Genomic DNA, 18,014 nt, shown 5'->3' on the forward strand with positions numbered 1-18,014 from the left:
AAAAATTCTAGAATACAACTACGTTATCTACATCCCTCATGGGGGCTATAGCTTCTGATAAACACCATTGTATCACATTTTCTATTTAGTTTTGCTCTAGAGACTTTTCAAGGAAAATTCCAATTTCCTGTCTGAGCCATAATGGAGCCGCTTACAGTCGTACTCTTTCCAGTTTCACAAGAATGCACAAGAAAGGGTGAGATCTTTACATTCACAAGCACGTCACAAAAAACAACGCGTATTTTTTTTAGAGAGGCGGGACGAGCTCTTTGATTGGTGCAGATTTTTCAAACCCATTGTTCCCGCCCTTCGGCGCTGGCACCTGATTGGCTCTTGAGTCTTTCCTTTGTAATCACAGGTCGCATCCGGTTCGTGCGTCGACCGAGATACAAAAAGGAGAAAGCAAAAATTATTACCAGGAGCTGAAAACCGTAGAAATGAAATCATTTTTTAGTAATTCTTTTTACGTATTATATTATATGTTGTTCCAATCATGGGTTTAAGCCACTGATGTTTTTATAATAGTATTCGCAGAGCAATTTTAAATGGTTGGATCCTTTTAATTGATCGGGATTAAGTGCGGTTTTAATTGGGATTGAATCTGCTCAGGTCTCACCTCATCGCATGTGTTAAAGGTCGTCTGCGCGCAAGTGTGTTTATATTTGATCAGTAGCGGTGACTGTGTGTTTGTGGGGTTGGTGATGGCCACATCGGCCCTGTACGCCTGCACCAAGTGTAACCAGCGGTTCCCGTTTGAGGAGTTGTCGCAGGGCCAGCAGCTCTGCAAGGTAAGAGCGCACTGTCTACATGGGCTTAATATAAAGAGTATGGGGTAAATCAATGTGTTCTTTTTAAGTTTAGCGAGTTGTGTACGCGTTAATTGTGAACAACAGAAGCATTCAGAAATTATGTGTAAGCTGCACTGCCCTTTTTTAGATTCTGTGTAGCCTGTATGTATACGCCTACATACACCGAACACTCATCTAAACACCATATTTGAGAAATTGTAAAGCACATTTGAAGTTAATACAGTGTCATTGGTATTTTCTTCCTCGCAGGAGTGTCGGATCGCACACCCTATAGTGAAATGCACCTACTGCAGGTCAGAGTTTCAGCAGGAAAGGTACGACGGATACACAACCAGGGATGGCAAAATAATTCTTCGCCCACCAGCCACAGTGGCTCGTGAAACATATCTGTGCTAATGGAAATCTTTTCTTTTTCTCAGCAAAACCAACACTATCTGTAAGAAATGTGCACAGAATGTCAAACATTTTGGGACGGTAAGTTCACGTTACAGTATGTACCTTCAGATAACTGGAAATCCTATGGATGTGTGCGCAAACATGTATCTTGTTGTTGTTTTTTTAGCCAAAGCCATGTCAGTACTGTAACATTATTGCTGCATTCATTGGGACCAAATGTCAGCGTTGCACCAACTCTGAGAAGAAGTACGGCCCTCCACAGACCTGCGAACAGTGCAAGCAGCAGTGTGCCTTCGACAGGAAGGACGAGGGAAGGAGAAAGGTGACCAATCACTCATGCACATTCTTATTCAGTCGTATTGCTCATCCACACACTGTGTTCTCTCACAGTGTATGTGTGGGATGATTCACTCCGCACTGACAGATCGGAGAGTCACTGATTCCAGATTCTAACACATTGAAAGCAAGAGCTTGTAGAGTTCTGTTCAACAATCAAACGCTCAATCATGCCTGTCTTTAACTAATGGACAAGTTGCATACATCTGCTGTTGGTTTAGGAACAACACAGAGCTGAATCATTAAAGCCCACTCCTCCCACAAGTAACCGTTCAGCCAGCTTTACTGAATTATTATCAGCAAGGTATTGCATTGTTTGTGATGCATACTGGAAACGCTTGCCATTATGTCTGTATGGCAATAAAAAAAAAGGGAGATTATTATTTAAAAAAAAAAAAAAAATTGTAGGACAACCTGTTTGAAAACATAATTAAAATGCATTTGGCGATGCTAGTGGTGCAAAAATTCTCTTCACCTTTAAAAGATTCACACCATGTAGATGTTATGCTCGCATCCTGAATTTGATTAGGCTGCATGCGGACACTTTTTATGATGAAAATTGCATCACGCGGACAATGCATAGACCGTTGCATACTTTGCGCTTTAGCTGAACTTTTGCAGCACCTGTTTGCTCACCCAAAAATTAAAATTGTCACACCCTCAAGTTGTTCCAAACCAAAGAAGATATTTTGAAAAACGTTGGCAACCAAACAGTTGCCGGTAGCCATTGATTTCCGTATAATTTTTTCCCGCACTATGGAAGTCAATGGCTGCCGGCAACTGATTGGTTACCAACTTTCTTAAAAATATATTCTTTTGTTTTCAACAGAAGAAAGAAACTCCTACAGTTTTGGAACAACTTGAGGGTAAGTAAATAACGACAGAATATAAATAAATAAGAATGAGTTCAAAACATTAAAAACTTTAATATTATATAAATAATACTAATATAAGACTGAGCACTTAATGCAGATGTCATTTCTATCTTTCTGCAGGTGGATGGGAAGCTCTTGTGTTGGCTTTGTACACTCTCATATCGCCGTGTTCTACAAAAAACGAAAGAGCAGCGCAAAGGCCTTGGCTCTTCCCACTCTAACTCTTCCCTCAGTGAGAAAGAACATCAGAGACACCATCATCATCATCATCAGCACCACAGACATGGAAGTTCACATCACAAGTAAGCATGAATGCTATAATACAGATACAAGCAACCAAGGTGCATTAGTGTCCAGTCACAAGAATACAGACTTTTTTAAATTAAAATCCTTACAAAAATGCTGTCCCGTGGATGTGTGTTACAGAATAAGTGGTACTTTAAGTCCAGAGCAGGATCAGGGACTGTGGAAGCAGAGGTAAGATGCATTCATGCATCACTTTTTTTATATACACATAGGTGGCATGCCATTTGTATTTGACTGTAGTTTAATATTTAGGATGACCAGTGTGTTTTGTCTTTGCTGTGAAATCAAGGTGTATTGACTCTAATTAACTTCTCTTGTGTAGCATTCAAAAGGAAACGCCAAAGAAAAAACCCAAACTAGAGACAAAGCCATCCAATGGAGACAGGTATTTACTTCTCACTGTAATCGTCTCTCTTTCTGTCTGTCTCTGTCCATCCAGACTGGCTGACACCATTCTCTCCTTAAATATTAAACTCATTTCTTTTTCTTTGCCTCCAGTAGTTCAATCACACAGTCGATGGATACTGGAGGCACGGATAACTTCATCTTGATCAGTCAACTGAAAGAGGAAGTGATGTCATTGAAGCGCATGCTCCAGCAGAGAGACCAGACCATCCTTGAGAAAGACAGGAAGGTAACTTGTGATGTTACTTCCTGGATTTGGTGCAACATGCACATGGAATGTTCACATTTTGTCATCAGAATCATGTGATTCAAACAATCCTCATATTTACATGAAGGACAAACTCTGAAATCAGATGCTGAATGGAGTACATAGATATTGAAGGATGTATAAATGTGTTCATTAACACATTGATAGACTTGTCTCTCTGAGCTCCATTTCGTTGTCTGTTCAGCCGCTCACTTCAGTCCATTTCCTGACAGATGTGATAATTCTTCTCAAATGCTTGAAGTCCATAAGAAAAGATTTGATTTTGCTTTGCATTTATTTGACAATTGTCTTTTGACAACTTTGGAAAAATGACTTCTAATCTTGGATATTTTGAGAAGAACATGTCATAATTTTGTTCACTGTTTCAGCTGACAGAGCTGAAGGCAGACTTTCAGTATCAGGAGTCAAATATGCGGGTGAAGATGAATAACATGGAGAAAGCACACAAAGAGGCCATGGAACAACAACAGGTCACTTACACAATACATTCTTCACACAACATAATTAATCATAATTCAAGTGGTAATAAGAACAAGTCAACAATATTTTTATTATTTGAATACTGTGGGAAATTTCTGTTGGTGTTTTGATGAGCACTTTGAGAAATTACCATTCTTAAGTTTGGGGTTGCTTTGATTTGTTTGTTTTTTTGTGAATTTTTGAAAGAAGTCTCTTATGCTCACCAAGACTACATTGTTTAAATTACAGTTGAATCTCTGTACAGAATCTCGATTTCATGCAATCTTGCAGTAGTTAGTATATATTTCTTTAAAAAAAAAACCTTACTAAGTGCAAACTTATGAACTATAGACCCTTTTCGTGCTGACGTCACAATTACATCATGGCATTAGCTGGAGGCAAAACTACAGAATAAATGGAGGTGGCCCATACAAGCCAGCATAGTGTCCGCTACATTAGGAGCTTAAAATGTCATCTTCGAGTGTCAGAATCGATGGATTACAGGCTTTTATCACATACCTGCTGCCATTGCCAGGCTGTAAACCGATGACAGCTGTAATAAAATGAGCAGACTGGACAGAAACAAGTCAAACAACCATCAAAAACGCTTACATTGGCAGCGCACGCTTCATATCAGTTAAGGTTAAATAAACTCTTGCCTTTTATGGATTATGGTTTGGTTACGAGTCTTAAGATTTCTCATGCATGTCCACCTAATCAGAATTTGGGGACCAAGTTAACTAACGACTAGCTGCTAAACATTAAGGAAACCACGTGTCATCTCGCTTTCTACAGTTGCCATAAGTGCAATTGTAGAGAGAGGGAGCAGTGAAGACCCATGTTATGTTACAATTACAATTGACACTGTTAGTACACAGATTTACCAAAGATTTATATGCCCCCAGTTTCTATTTACTATACATGTGTCAGATCGTCCATCCATTGAGCAGGTGTGAACGAGTCGGCCAATCTGGTTCCTAAAGTTAAAGTTGACATTTTCAAATAACAATTGCAGTCCCGGACAGTGAGTGACGTAACATATTCAGATGAAATCACATTTTCTCCAGACATTGCTAACAATAACAAGCAAACAAAACTTGCTAGCTAGTGTTTGTGAAGCGGTCAGGGGAATCTTTGTGCCTCCACCTATGCTCTGCCCATAAAAAAAAAAAAAACATCACAATGTTTACGAACTGAAAAAAGTCTATACTCTTCATATTTTTCACCAACTGGTTTTGTTTGTGTTTGTCTTTCAGACAAAGAACAGGGAATTGATGAAACAAGTTGCTGCACTCTCAAAAGGCAAGAAGTTTGACCGCAGCAGCAGCTCACTGCTGTTACCATAGCAATGACCTCACGCCATAACAATGACCCCTTGCCCCGATGTGTCATTACTGTGAGGAAGCTTCACACTCTATTGCTCACAGATTCTCTGTATTGTGTTTTATTATTCTGATGATGTCACATATGCAAAAATTTCAAATTATTATAATTGTTCATTTTCTTTGGCTATTCTCAGCGGTTTTCGTAATCACGTGTATTTACAAAACAGGAATAACTGTATAGAGCCATTACAGGAGCCCTGGCTGAACCCAGCCTCAGATCTCATATGCAAAACACCGCAGAACTTCTGAAAACTGACTGAAAGGAAGGAGAAGAGCTGTCAACAAATTTATGGAAATGTTATGAATTGAACGTGTCAGATATGCTGAACAGTTTTTATAGATGCTAAATTCATCTTTCTTTCTTTCTCTCTCTCTCATGCTCATTTCTCCTTTGCTCTCTCTCTCTCTCTCACTCATGGAAAGACTGTATTACTGCATGTCTTAACTGCCTGGTCAACTGTGTGGTTTTGTATATTAACGGATTTCTCCGTTTTGTTTGGCTTCGTATTAATGATATTTCAGAGATGAATTTTGCAGGCCTGTATTAGACACTGCTGTTTTAGTGAGTGAGGGCTCTCATATGTCTCCCCACCCCACCAGGCATTCTCATATTTTTACTGTCAGACAATTTTGTACTTTTTGGTCTCTTTAACATGGACGTTTCAGGAATATTAAAGCTAGTAAAAACCTCAGTTTCTGTGTCTGTCCTCCTTATTGATGTATTAAAAGTGGTGGGAAGTCAGTAAGGTTATTATAGGTTAGCTTTTCCATTTTTTTAAATGCCATTTAAGATGTAATTTTTCTTTTAGCTTTTATTTTGTAGACACATTTATTCTGTTTAGCCAACAATTTTTTTTTGTAGCCTAGAGCAGGTGTAGCCAAGTTCGGTGCTAGAAGCACTGTCCTGCAGAGTTTAGCGTCAACAGTTGGATCTAAACTCTAGACAGCGGCTCTTCAGGACCAAACTCGGCTAACTCCTGGCCAAGAAAGGAAGACGACCACGTTTTTTTTCTGATTTTGGCAAACCTGATATCATTCAGTTAAGTGAAGTAAGACAACAAAATAAAATTATGAAGTCTGGATAAAAATGCTATTAAAATCCATGCTGACCATTCGTGGTTTCTTTTTTTTTGCTGTATACTATTGTCATGTCAGAGGTCTCTGGAAGGGAGACTGCGGCGTATTTGACTCTCGCTTCTTCCCTGCAATGTTTGTCCCGCGGCCGCCACCGTAACCCCCACAAACACGTGACTCTAGGCGAGTCGCGGTGGTTGATGGGATACCAGTGAGGTGCAACGAGAGCTGGTGTAATGGCAAAGAAAATATAAAACTCTCCTTATTTATTTAGTTATTCGGTATTAGTACTTTGAATTTGTTTGGCCTCGTTGATACATTTGGAAGTATACGGTTGGATTTGTATAGTCCTGCTGCAGGTGAGTGTAAAATAATGTAACACAAGTAACGGAAAGCAAGCGTGTTTTCGTCGAAATCATAATACAAACAGTCAAGATTATAGAAATTAAAAATACATTACACTTACACGTGCCCTGTCACATACTTTAAACACAGACGATATTCCAATCTTTCTGACTGAATAATTAAAATGTTTGGAAATGCTCGAATTGGCTTTTAAATCATTCGGAAGAATGACTTCTGGAGAATTAACTTTATGTCCAAATGTAATTGTGGAGCATTACAGCTGTGAATGAAAACATATGTATTTCTCTATAACAGGTGAAAAACCCTTAAACCTTTGTTATATCGGACAAGAGGCATTTGTGTCATATCATTTAAGTTAACGTATCATGCTCTTGTCTCAGGTAACCGAAGATGACCACAGCAGCAAGGCCAACATTTGAGCCTGCAAGAGGAGGACGGGGCAAAGGAGAGGGGGATCTGAGTGCTTTGTCTAAACAGTACTCCAGCAGAGACCTGCCAGGACACACCAAGATCAAATACAGGTGAAGTTGCTGTTTCTTTACAAAAACTCTTTGGCAAAATAATTAATTATTAGGGCATAATTTGTATAATACCTGTAGACTCAAAGGAATAGTTCACCCAAAATTGAACATTTGCTGACAAGTTCCTTCCCTCAGGCCATCCAAGATTTGAAAGATATTAAAACACATTTGGAGAAATTTCACATAACATCACTTGTTCTTCAATGGAACCTCTGCAGTGAGTGAGAGTCCAAAATAGCACATTCATTGAACTCTCATTCTGACGGCACCCATTCACTGAAGAGGATGCATTGGTGAGCAAGTGATGTAATGCTAAATTTCTTCAAATCTGTTCCGATGATGAAACAAAGCCATCTACATTTTGGATAGCCTGAGGGCAAGTTAATTTTCAGCTTCTTTCCATTTTTGGATGAACCATTCCTTTAAAATGTAAAGGTCTGATTGCACGACAGAGAAGGTGTTCAACTCATCTTGATTTATGGGTGTGTGCCTGCAGACAACCCACTCAGGATGCTCCAGAAGAGGTAAGAGCTCGTGATTTCAGACGCGAGCTGGAGGAGAGAGAGAGAGTTGCTGTTAAGAGCAGAGACAGAGGAGCACGAGGTGAGGAAGCATGTTTCATGTATATATTTTTTGTCTTTGTCTAAATGTGTTCGTTGACTGTGAACTTGTTTCTTTTAGAGCACACCACTTCCTCGTCTTCTTCATCTTCATCCTCCTCCAAAAGGCCACGTTTGGATCAGATTCCTGCTGCCAACCTGGATGCTGATGATCCTCTCACTGATGTACATACACATTCTGATAGATACTTGCAGGTTGATTTTGACACCAGTTTGAAGAATGTGTCTGTGTGTGTTTTAGGATGAAGATGACTCTGACTCCGGCTCTGACAGTGATGATGACACTGCCGCCCTGCTGGCTGAACTGGAGAAGATCAAAAAGGAGCGAGCTGAGGAGCTGGAGAAAAAGGTGAACCTCACTGACCATTTACCACCGATCTTAGTCACTATCCAAAATAAAGCCCTTCAGGATGATCCTGGTCACAATTTAAGGGTTTATTTTATGATTATGACCAGACTGACTGTATTTATCCCTTACTTAGGCTTGATATCTTACTGACGTAACACATCACTGTTTTTTTTTTTTGATCTGTGTGTAATTAAGGAAAGGGAACAGAAAGCAGAGGAGGAGAGGATACGTATGGAGAACATTCTGAGCGGAAATCCATTGCTCAATCTGGCAGGCCAGCAGCAGCAGCAGCAACAACAACAACTAAAAACACAGAGCCAGAATGCATTCAGTGTGAAGAGAAGGTAATTCAATGGTGGTAAAACAAGAGTATTTGGTTTTCTGTCTTCTCTAATAAGTTACCTTCAGTAACAGTAGTTAAAGAATTTAACCAAAAGCAATGCAAAAAACAAATCTCTGGCCATTAATGTGCTTTAATTCAAGATGATGGAAAAACTGTTTAAATTTAATGTCACATAATGTGATCTTTATCATAATATATTGACAATAAAAAAATGTGTACTGTTAGAAATAATAGTACATCATTGTTCTATGTATAGTTTGAAAAATTTTTTTTTTGCTTTGTTTCCTATTTCTATAGCGCTTATATATTCTGTACTCAAAGACCAACAATATAAACATCTCCAAATTTAATTTTGGTTCAAAAGATTCTTATAATTCAATAGTAGCAGTAATATGAACAATATTGGGGGGGAGTTTCTCTCTGAATGGAAGTGAAAAAATGGCTTTGTCTTTGAATTGCAAATTCTTTAAAACACAGAGAGCTGAATAATAAAGCATTGACAGCACTTAAACACTTTCAAATTTTGTTTTTGGCAGGTGGGATGATGATGTCGTGTTTAAGAACTGCGCTAAAGGAGTGGATGAATCTCGTAAAGAGAAACGCTTCATTAATGACACCCTGCGCTCTGAATTCCACAAGAAATTCATGGAGAAATATGTTAAATAATTGTCGTTATAGAACTTTTTTTCAGCAGTTTGTTTTAAACATTTTTTGTTTTTAGTAAACATCATACGTGCTTAATTTTCTTTTTAATCTTTATGTGCTATCCTTCAGTAGTTGGTCTTTGAAACAAGTGTACCAATAAAAAAAATTATTCTCGAATCTTTCTACCACAGGTGAACCAGTTGTCTTAAAAGTCATGCTTTATAACATTCACTTGTGCCTCACTTATCCTCGGAGTTTGTGTCCATTATCTTTTTTATTTTTAGTCAGAATGGCCAGTTACCTAAAAAAAATTTTTTTTTTGAGCTACCGAAGCAGATCCGCTCTGAATCAGTGGAGCAGATCTGACTTGACAAAAACCATGTCCATGGAGTCCAACCTGACCTGCATTTTTTCACAAGGGCTTTCTATTCTGCTCCCATCTTTAATTTGATATTTTATTCTCAACATGCGTTATTCTCACTATTCAATTCAGTTTTATTTATTTAGGATTCTTAACAATAGTGATTGTCTCAAAGTAATATGCCTTAACCCCCCAGCGAGCAAGAAAAAGGCAACAGTTTCATGAAAAACTCCCTTAATATAAACAGTGCCACTTAAATGTTTGTGAACCCCTTGTAGAATCTGTGAATATGAGTAATTTTAACAAAATAAGGGAGCTCATACAGAATGCATGTTATTTTTTTATTTAGTACTGGTCCTGAATAAGATATTTTACATAAAAGATGTTTCCAAAAAATAATTAAAAATAGCTGAAATTAGTAACATAACCCCATTCAAAAGTTTGTGAACCCTTGGTTCTTCATACTGTGTGTGGTTACCTGGATTATCCATGACTGTTTTTAGTTTTGTGATGGTTGTTCATGGGTTCCTTGTTTGTTCTGAACAGTTAAACTCCACTGTTCTTCAGAAAAATCCTCCATGTCCTGCAGATTCCTCAGTTTTCCAGAATCTTTTGGATATTTGAACCCTTTCGAGCAGTGGGAGCATGATTTTAAGGTTCCATCTTTTCACACTGATGACAATTGAGGACTCAAACACTATTTAAAAAAAAAAACTATTTTAAAAGGTTAAGAACTTTTGAACAGGATGAAGATGTCCTCAGTATGAAAAGATGGATCTCAAAATCATATGGTCACTGCTGGAAAGGGTTCAAATATGCAAAAGATACTGGAGAACTGAAGAATCTGCAGGACATGGAGGATTTGTCTGAAGAATTGTGCTCAGTTTAACTGTTCAGAACAAACAAGGGACTCATGAACAACCATCAAAAAACAGTCATGTATCATCCAGGTAACCAAAAAAAAGGGGGTTATTTTAATAATTTCAGCAATGTCTTTATTTTTTACTTGTGTGCTAAATGTAAACATCTTTAATGTAAAATATCTTAGGACAGTATTAAATAAAAAAATAACATGAATTTTGGATGATCTCTTATTTAATGAGAGAAATATAAAATTACTCACATTTTCACAGATTTTGCAAGGGGTTCACAAACTTTCAAGTGGTACTGTATATACCTATTGAGAAACCAAAGCTGAAAGAGGAAACCCATCTTCTGTTTGGCATGAATCTCTTTGAAAGTTTGTATACAGAATCAGTACTGTGGGTCTGTATGGAGAGTTTGTCTATAATTAAAATGAAATGGAATGAAAACCGTTTAGGATGCGTTTAGATGTCCTGATAGCAGATAAACGGTTATTTACTGAGCTTAGTAAGGATTGCTTGTGATAGCAGACCACAATGCAGCTATATCAGCCAGTGATGTATTTGTATGGTCAAAGTGAATGAACTGCAACCCCTAAGGAAGGGACATTTCCAGGTCAGACCTGTTCTGAGTAAGCAACTGTGTGATCCACCATGACCAATGACGATCCGTGTATCTTTTGGTCATTAGATTTTTTACTTAAAAATAAATAAATAGAAATTAGAAACGGTTTGATTTTCGATTTAAGAAACGGAAAAAGAAAATGTAGCTGGATTTTTCGTATTTTTGTTCATGGGTAAAGAATGAGATTATGCTTTGATAATTGTTTGGAATGTGTGGGCGGAGCAGGGTATATTCCGGTGTTCCGGCGAGTTCAGTTCCCCTGGCCTGTTTCCCCTTCGGCGCGCATGCGTGAATTCCTGACGTCATGATTTCGAAGCGTAAAATGTGTACTTTTTTATCCCAAGCGTCAGTTTCTGAAGTTATTTCCTACTTTTCATCAACTTAAGTTATATTTCACGTTGTTTGTCAAAAACATAAGTAGAATGTATTGTTTTTGGAGGTTTTATAGCTCACTCTTTCGTGGTTTAGGCTACAACTTAAGAAACTCTTTATAACAGCGTCAAGTTATAAACGAATTTCGACAGAGCTTATATTATTATTATTATGTTGTTGTTTGTCGGGGTTGTCACACAACCTTTTGTTTTCCATATATAAACCATATTACAATATTGTGTTGTTATTATTGTTAAGCTACTCCTGTCTAGAAGAACTTTTAATCTACAGAACAGTCCCATACACCGAAAACACAGGGGGAACAGATTTTCCCCCTGAGAAATATGATTCCCCCCTCCCATATTCCTTAACATTATGGTGATAAAAGCGCCATGCATCTATAAAATGAAGATAATCACATAAAGTACAAATAATGTTATTACTGAGGCCCATTCTACGGGAGGAAACCTGTCCACTGAATTATTAAAGTCTCCATCAAAAACAATAAAATCTTCAATTTTCCCCTGTAATAATGAAAAAAAAAAGTTGTGATAGCCTAGGCTATATTACATATTACAAAAGTGGCATTATCAAGTTTACTGAGAAATGATAACCCATCTTCCTTCTGCATTTCTGTGATGATTCCACGGATCCCTGCAATTACGTGACGGATTACGTAGCGTACCCACGCTTGAGAATGGAAAAAAAATAGCGTCCCACGAGTCGGACACTGACGGCTAGGTAAAGTATATATATATATATATCTATATATATATATATATGTATATTTATATTTAAGCACACGTATGTGTTTTTAATCTCGTGTTAAAATGCATTAATTTTAAGCACTAATCTTTTTTTAAATAGTACACCTGCTAACTTGCAATTAGTTTTCTCTAAGAATTGAAAAAAAAAAATTCGTCCCACTTTCCAAGAATTATTTATTTATTATCACTTTATAAAAAGTCACATTTCTAACTTTTATTCATGGGGATAACATGGACAATTTGACATGGTTTGGTGTAAGATTTTTGCCCATCTTTTGGAAAATGCCGTTTTATGAGTAAAATATCTTTAACCACTAGATAGCTGCAGAGCTCCACTATTTGCTATTTGACTAACGTTAACTGAAAGATATTTTACCAAGTTATTTATTTATTTTTTTCAGTTGGACTCATATCTACATATTATGAAATCACAATTTTAACAATAAAAATTACACAATTACGCATTTTTTGTCTTTTATAAAGTTAATTTGACATAAAAATCAATGTATAAAAACCCATTGTAAAAATAAATATTTTTTTTCATTTATATACAAAAACTGCAGAAATTAATAAACATTAATAAACAGAGTAAAATTACATTTGTTTTAAAAATTATTCTTTTGTTACAAAATTAAATTTTGCCTGGGGTCTCTAGATACCACAAAGACCATGAGTGTACAACCCAAATGTAGATCGAATAAATACTTAAACTATTCTTTTTTTCTCTTTTTTTTGCTAGAATGGATTCGAAACAGTATGACACAATATTAAACTACAATAATAGTGGTAAATACCCAGAAAATTTATCCAAGGCCGAAAAGTATGTAATTCGACGACGTATGTTGTCCAGGGTAAGAAACTTACTGTACACTTATTTATACTTATTATATTATACTTACCTATAGTTATTTAATTTATAGTTATATGTGACATTCCTTGTTCCATAAAAACATTGATCTTAGTATTGAAGGTTTACCGTTTTTTTCCACATCATTAATTTAACTCATAATATGTTGCTAATAAAAATGGTGCATTTCAGATAAAAGCAATATATGTTAATTTTTATATAGATGGAGTGCTGTTTTATATCCGCAATAAGGGAACCGAAAAACAGCTTCATGTAAAAGTGGTTAGAGGTGCTGAAGAAGCAGACAGCATTTTTCAAGAATTTCATGCCAGTGAGGCAGGTGGGCATAGTGGCAAGGAGAAGACAACGGATGCCATATCTAAAAGATATTATTGACCTGGAATGACTATTGACATTGAAAACTGGGTGAGTTTTACTATAACTGCTATTTTATGTCCACAGTTCCAGTTCCTAAATATAAATGAGAACATTTAAAAATCAGTTAATTAATTAATTAATTTTATTTTTGTACCAATTTGCAGATTAAACAGTGTTTTGCCTGCCAGGCGAATAGATCTGTCAAAGTCCAGGAACAATACACTCCAATAATTGTGTGTTTTATATTATTATTATTAGTGTTATTATTATTATACAATTTTTGTTCAAATAATGAATTGCCTAATTTGTTTGTGTAGGTCCATGAACCATGGGAGTTGGTAGGCATGGACTTAATTGGCAAGTTTTCCATGACCTCTTCTGGTAATCGGTACATTTGTGTGTTCACTGATTACTTCACAAAGTGGGTAGAGGCTCATTCACTTACCTCCAAGACTGCAGAGGAAGTAACAATGTGCATTGTTAAATTATTTTATCGTTTTGGGGCACCGAAGAGAATTCTTAGAGACCAAGGCAGGGAGCTTGTTAACCAGGTTTGTATTTCCATTTGCTCAACAACTTACTTTATTGTTGGTGTAGTTGTTATAATTTTTATTATCACAATTTATTTATTTCCTCCAGATCAACAAAGAGGTCTGTGAACTTTTCGGCATAAAACGTAGCCTATGTTCACCGTACCATCCACAAACCAATGGGTTAGTGGAACGGATGAATGGCACGATACAGAGGTAAGATTAGTAATTGTGTAATTGCAATAATAAATTGACAACAGAATGGTAGAGTGTGTGATCTATACAGAGGGCTGCACAAATCAGTATCATTGATGGACTGTGAATATTCCTCCAAAATTGTGTGTGTGTGTGTGTGTGTGTGTATGCATGTCTCACATCTCTCACACTTGCAACAAGACATTTTCATTCCTAAAATTTATTTATAATTTCTATAAAATAAATAAATATGCATATGTGATATATGATTCAACTTAGAAAATTTACATATTTTATTTAATTAATTTCATTTATTTATATAGCACAAATAAACTGAACAGGAGTTGACCGCTGTGCTTTTCAGCCTAAGAGACTGAGATACATGATTAAAAAGAGAAATAAATCAACAACACATAATGAGTTGAAAACATAGTTTTTAAATGCCCAGGCAAGATGATAAGACTTTTAACTAAGATTTTAATTCATACAGAGGACAAGGATCTCAGATCTACAGGAAGGCTATTCCTGAGAATAGGTCCATCAACTGCGAACCCACGATCTCCTCTTGACTCCAGCCATGTTCGAGGCTGGATCAGAGTGTACCTATTTGTGGCCCGTAGATACTGACTACCTGAAATTTCTGACAAGTAAAAGGGTGCAAGACCATTTATAAATTTAAAAACAAACATCAATATTTAGAAATCAGTGAACTGGCAACCAGTTTAGAACCATTAGAATAGATGTTTATGTTTGCGAACTCCAGCTAAAAATCTGGCTGCAGCGTTACCACATACCATATGGTATACCATATACAGCCATATTATCTTTCCAAGCACAGACTGTATTTAATTTGTCCAGCCAGCATTTTTTATTATGTAATCAGCATCAATCAAAACATTATTATGCTTATTGACAGTGATTACAAAACAACATAATCAAACAAAACAGATTAAAACAAAAAAGATTAATTGTGACAAACTCTAAGAATCTAACTTAATATTAAACAATCAGGTGATGGTGATTTGTTGTCTGTTGAGTGAGGTGGCTGTGTAAAATCGTAGCTCCGTGTAGCTGTTTTTATTTTATTTTTTCTCTAGAATCTTTATCTTACTATCAATCTCTGTTTTTTAAAGTGGTAAAATATAACTTAATTCACACCATATTTCTGATATTATCGATCAATCTTATCAGATTAACTTTGATCGTTCACTTTTATTTTATTTCCGTGAGTGCAGTACACCTGCAAAGCGTTAGCACTCATTAGCTTGTCATTAGCGTCTTCATTCGAACCTATCGCTGTATTCTTTTCTCCTTTCGCTCCAGTTTTTCACAAGTTCATCAAACAACCGCAGTAAGAAGTTTCATCAAGCACGGTGAGTAATGGCTTCTCCTATCATTGTTTCTTGCACCTCTTGCCACATGTACAGTTTATCTATCTCTGTCGCTGATGAGGGATTTACATGTGATAAATGCAGGGAAATAGTTAGGCTGACAGAGAAGATTTCAGAATTAGAGACACGCATCCAAACTTTAATTGAGGACAGTAAGAATGTTAGGGCTCTAGATATGGCTTTGGATGCGTCTAGCTCAGGGATTCCTGTACATTGTTCGGTTCCGGAAACAGAGCCCTTGCAGCAGGGCAACTGGGTGACGGTGAGGCAGCGTAGTCGTGGGTCAAAACACCGCTCTTCTGTTCCGATCAAAACATTAAACAGGTTCTCCCCACTCAGTGATGCACCCACTGAGAAACCTGATGAAAGTGCTCTAGTTATTGGTGATTCTATTGTACGGAACATGAATATAGAGACACCAGCCACCATAGTCAAATGTTTACCGGGAGCCAGAGCACCTGACATCTTGGCAAATTTAAAAGTGCTGGCTAATGCTAAACGTAAATACAGTAAGCTTGTTATTCATGCCGGCGCTAATGATGTTCGACTTCGCCAGTCGGAGATCACTAAAAATAACATTAAAGAGGTGTGTGAACTTGCAAGCACGATGTCAGACACTGTAATATGCTCTGGTCCCCTCCCTGCTTACCGTGGTGATGAGATGCATAGCAGATTGTCATCACTCAATGGCTGGATGTCTAAGTGGTGCCCACAGAATAACATAGGTTTCATAGACAATTGGACAAGCTTTTGGGGCAGACCTGACCTGCTTAAAAGAGATGGTCTTCATCCCTCCTGGGGTGGCGCCACTCTTCTCTCTAGAAATTTGGCAAATGGTCTTAGTGTTTATACATGACTAACTGGGGCCCAGGTCAGGAAGCAGACAGACTGGCTAAACCGACCGTCTGCTAGCCTCCTCCCGTCACAGAGGTCAGTTAATTCTCAGCACATAGAGACTTTTTCACCTAGATATCACACTATAGAGACTGTGTCTGTTCCCCGAACTAGAAAAAACAAAAAACGTCCAAACCAAGTTAAGATTAACAATTTAATTGAGGTTCAACAAATAAAAAACAGAAGCAATATGGATAAACAAATGATGAAGCTTGGCTTATTGAATATCAGATCCCTTTCTACGAAAACACTTTTTGTAAATAATATGATCACTGATCATAATATAGATGTACTCTGTTTGACAGAAACCTGGCTAAAACCTGATGATTACATTATTTTAAATGAGTCCACCCCCCAAGATTACTGTTATAAACATGAGCCGCGTCTAAAAGGCAAAGGTGGAGGTGTTGCTTCAATTTATAACAACGTTTTCAGGATCTCTCAGAGAGCAGGCTTCAAGTATAACTCGTTTGAAGTAATGGTGCTTCACATAATATTATCCAGAGAAACAAATGTTAATGATAAATCCTCTGTTATGTTTGTACTGGCTACTGTATACAGGCCACCAGGGCACCATACAGACTTTATTAAAGAGTTTGGTGATTTTACATCCGAGTTAGTTCTGGCTGCAGATAAAGTCTTAATAGTTGGTGATTTTAATATCCATGTTGATAATGAAAACGATGCATTGGGATCAGCATTTATAGACATTCTAAACTCTATTGGTGTTAGACAACGTTTCAGGACCTACTCATTGTCGAAATCATACTCTAGATTTAATACTGTCACATGGAATTGATGTTGATGGTGTTGAAATTATTCAGCCAAGTGATGATATCTCAGATCATTATTTAGTTCTGTGCAAACTTAATATAGCCAAAATTGTAAATCCTACTTCTTGTTACAAGTATTGAAGAACAATCACTTCTAACACAAAAGACTGCTTTTTAAGTTATCTTCCTGATGTATCCAAATTCCTTAGCATATCCAAAACCTCAGAACTTGATGATGTAACAGAAACTATGGACTCTCTCTTTTCTAGCACTTTAAATACAGTTGCTCCTTTACGCTTGAGGAAGGTTAAGGAAAACAGTTTGACACCATGGTATAATGAGCATACTCGCACCCTAAAGAGAGCAGCCCGAAAAATGGAGCGCAGCTGGAGGAAAACAAAACTAGAGGTATTTCGTATTGCTTGGCGGGAAAGTAACATATCCTACAGAAAAGCATTAAAAACTGCTAGATCTGATTACTTTTCTTCTCTTTTAGAAGAAAACAAACATAACCCCAGGTATTTATTCAATACAGTAGCTAAATTAACGAAAAATAAAGCCTCAACAAGTGTTGACATTTCCCAACATCACAACAGTAATGACTTTATGAACTACTTTACTTCTAATATCGATACTATTAGAGATAAAATTGCAACCATTCAGCTGTCAGATACAGTATCATATCACACAGTGCACTATAGACCCCCTGAGGAACAGTTCCACTCATTCTCTACTATAGGAGAGGAAGAATTGTATAAACTTGTTAAATCATCTAAACCAACAACATGTATGTTAGACCCTATACCATCTAAGCTCCTAATAGAGGTGCTTCCAGAAGTCATAGATCCTCTTCTGACTATT

The 18,014-nt window shown here is 37.0% G+C and overlaps 2 protein-coding genes across 4 annotated transcripts; both read left to right on the plus strand.

The window, feature by feature from the left end:
* The first annotated feature begins 342 nt into the window (after positions 1-342).
* Positions 343-5,931, plus strand: LOC132139840 (protein FAM76B-like). Of its 3 annotated transcripts, XM_059548486.1 has the most exons (11): positions 712-788; positions 1,059-1,123; positions 1,229-1,283; positions 1,372-1,527; positions 2,371-2,407; positions 2,537-2,718; positions 2,843-2,893; positions 3,045-3,107; positions 3,221-3,356; positions 3,764-3,865; positions 5,111-5,931. In XM_059548486.1, the coding sequence occupies exons 3-11, from the start codon at positions 1,264-1,266 to the stop codon at positions 5,198-5,200; spliced, it is 837 nt and encodes a 278-aa protein (XP_059404469.1). In that variant the 5' UTR covers positions 712-788; positions 1,059-1,123; positions 1,229-1,263; the 3' UTR covers positions 5,201-5,931. The 3 variants fall into 3 exon arrangements, with proteins under 3 accessions (XP_059404468.1, XP_059404467.1, XP_059404469.1); XM_059548485.1 differs by lacking the exon at positions 2,371-2,407 and having other exon boundaries at positions 343-788; positions 3,224-3,356; XM_059548484.1 differs by lacking the exon at positions 2,371-2,407 and having other exon boundaries at positions 347-788.
* Positions 5,932-6,446: 515 nt separating this feature from the next.
* On the plus strand, positions 6,447-9,225 carry LOC132139847 (protein CWC15 homolog). Its single transcript, XM_059548497.1, has 7 exons — positions 6,447-6,672; positions 7,060-7,200; positions 7,697-7,803; positions 7,882-7,985; positions 8,062-8,169; positions 8,365-8,513; positions 9,049-9,225. Exons 2-7 carry the CDS (start codon positions 7,070-7,072, stop codon positions 9,176-9,178), a joined length of 729 nt encoding a protein of 242 aa, XP_059404480.1. The 5' UTR covers positions 6,447-6,672; positions 7,060-7,069; the 3' UTR covers positions 9,179-9,225.
* Positions 9,226-18,014: the final 8,789 nt, after the last annotated feature.

Source organism: Carassius carassius, chromosome 4 (assembly GCF_963082965.1).
Source record: "Carassius carassius chromosome 4, fCarCar2.1, whole genome shotgun sequence".
In the NCBI taxonomy this organism is placed as follows: Eukaryota; Metazoa; Chordata; class Actinopteri; order Cypriniformes; family Cyprinidae; genus Carassius; species Carassius carassius.

Excerpts from the sequence above, each read along its gene's own strand:
- LOC132139840 (XM_059548484.1), top strand. The coding sequence starts at position 702 with ATGGCCACATCGGCCCTGTACGCCTGCACCAAGTGTAACCAGCGGTTC. Across the intron at positions 3,108-3,220 it reads AAGCCATCCAATGGAGACAG|TAGTTCAATCACACAGTCGA; the intron begins GTATTTACTTCT and ends CTTTGCCTCCAG. Across the intron at positions 3,357-3,763 it reads TCCTTGAGAAAGACAGGAAG|CTGACAGAGCTGAAGGCAGA; the intron begins GTAACTTGTGAT and ends TCACTGTTTCAG.
- LOC132139847 (XM_059548497.1), top strand. The coding sequence starts at position 7,070 with ATGACCACAGCAGCAAGGCCAACATTTGAGCCTGCAAGAGGAGGACGG. Across the intron at positions 7,804-7,881 it reads CAGAGACAGAGGAGCACGAG|AGCACACCACTTCCTCGTCT; the intron begins GTGAGGAAGCAT and ends TGTTTCTTTTAG. Across the intron at positions 8,170-8,364 it reads CTGAGGAGCTGGAGAAAAAG|GAAAGGGAACAGAAAGCAGA; the intron begins GTGAACCTCACT and ends TGTGTAATTAAG.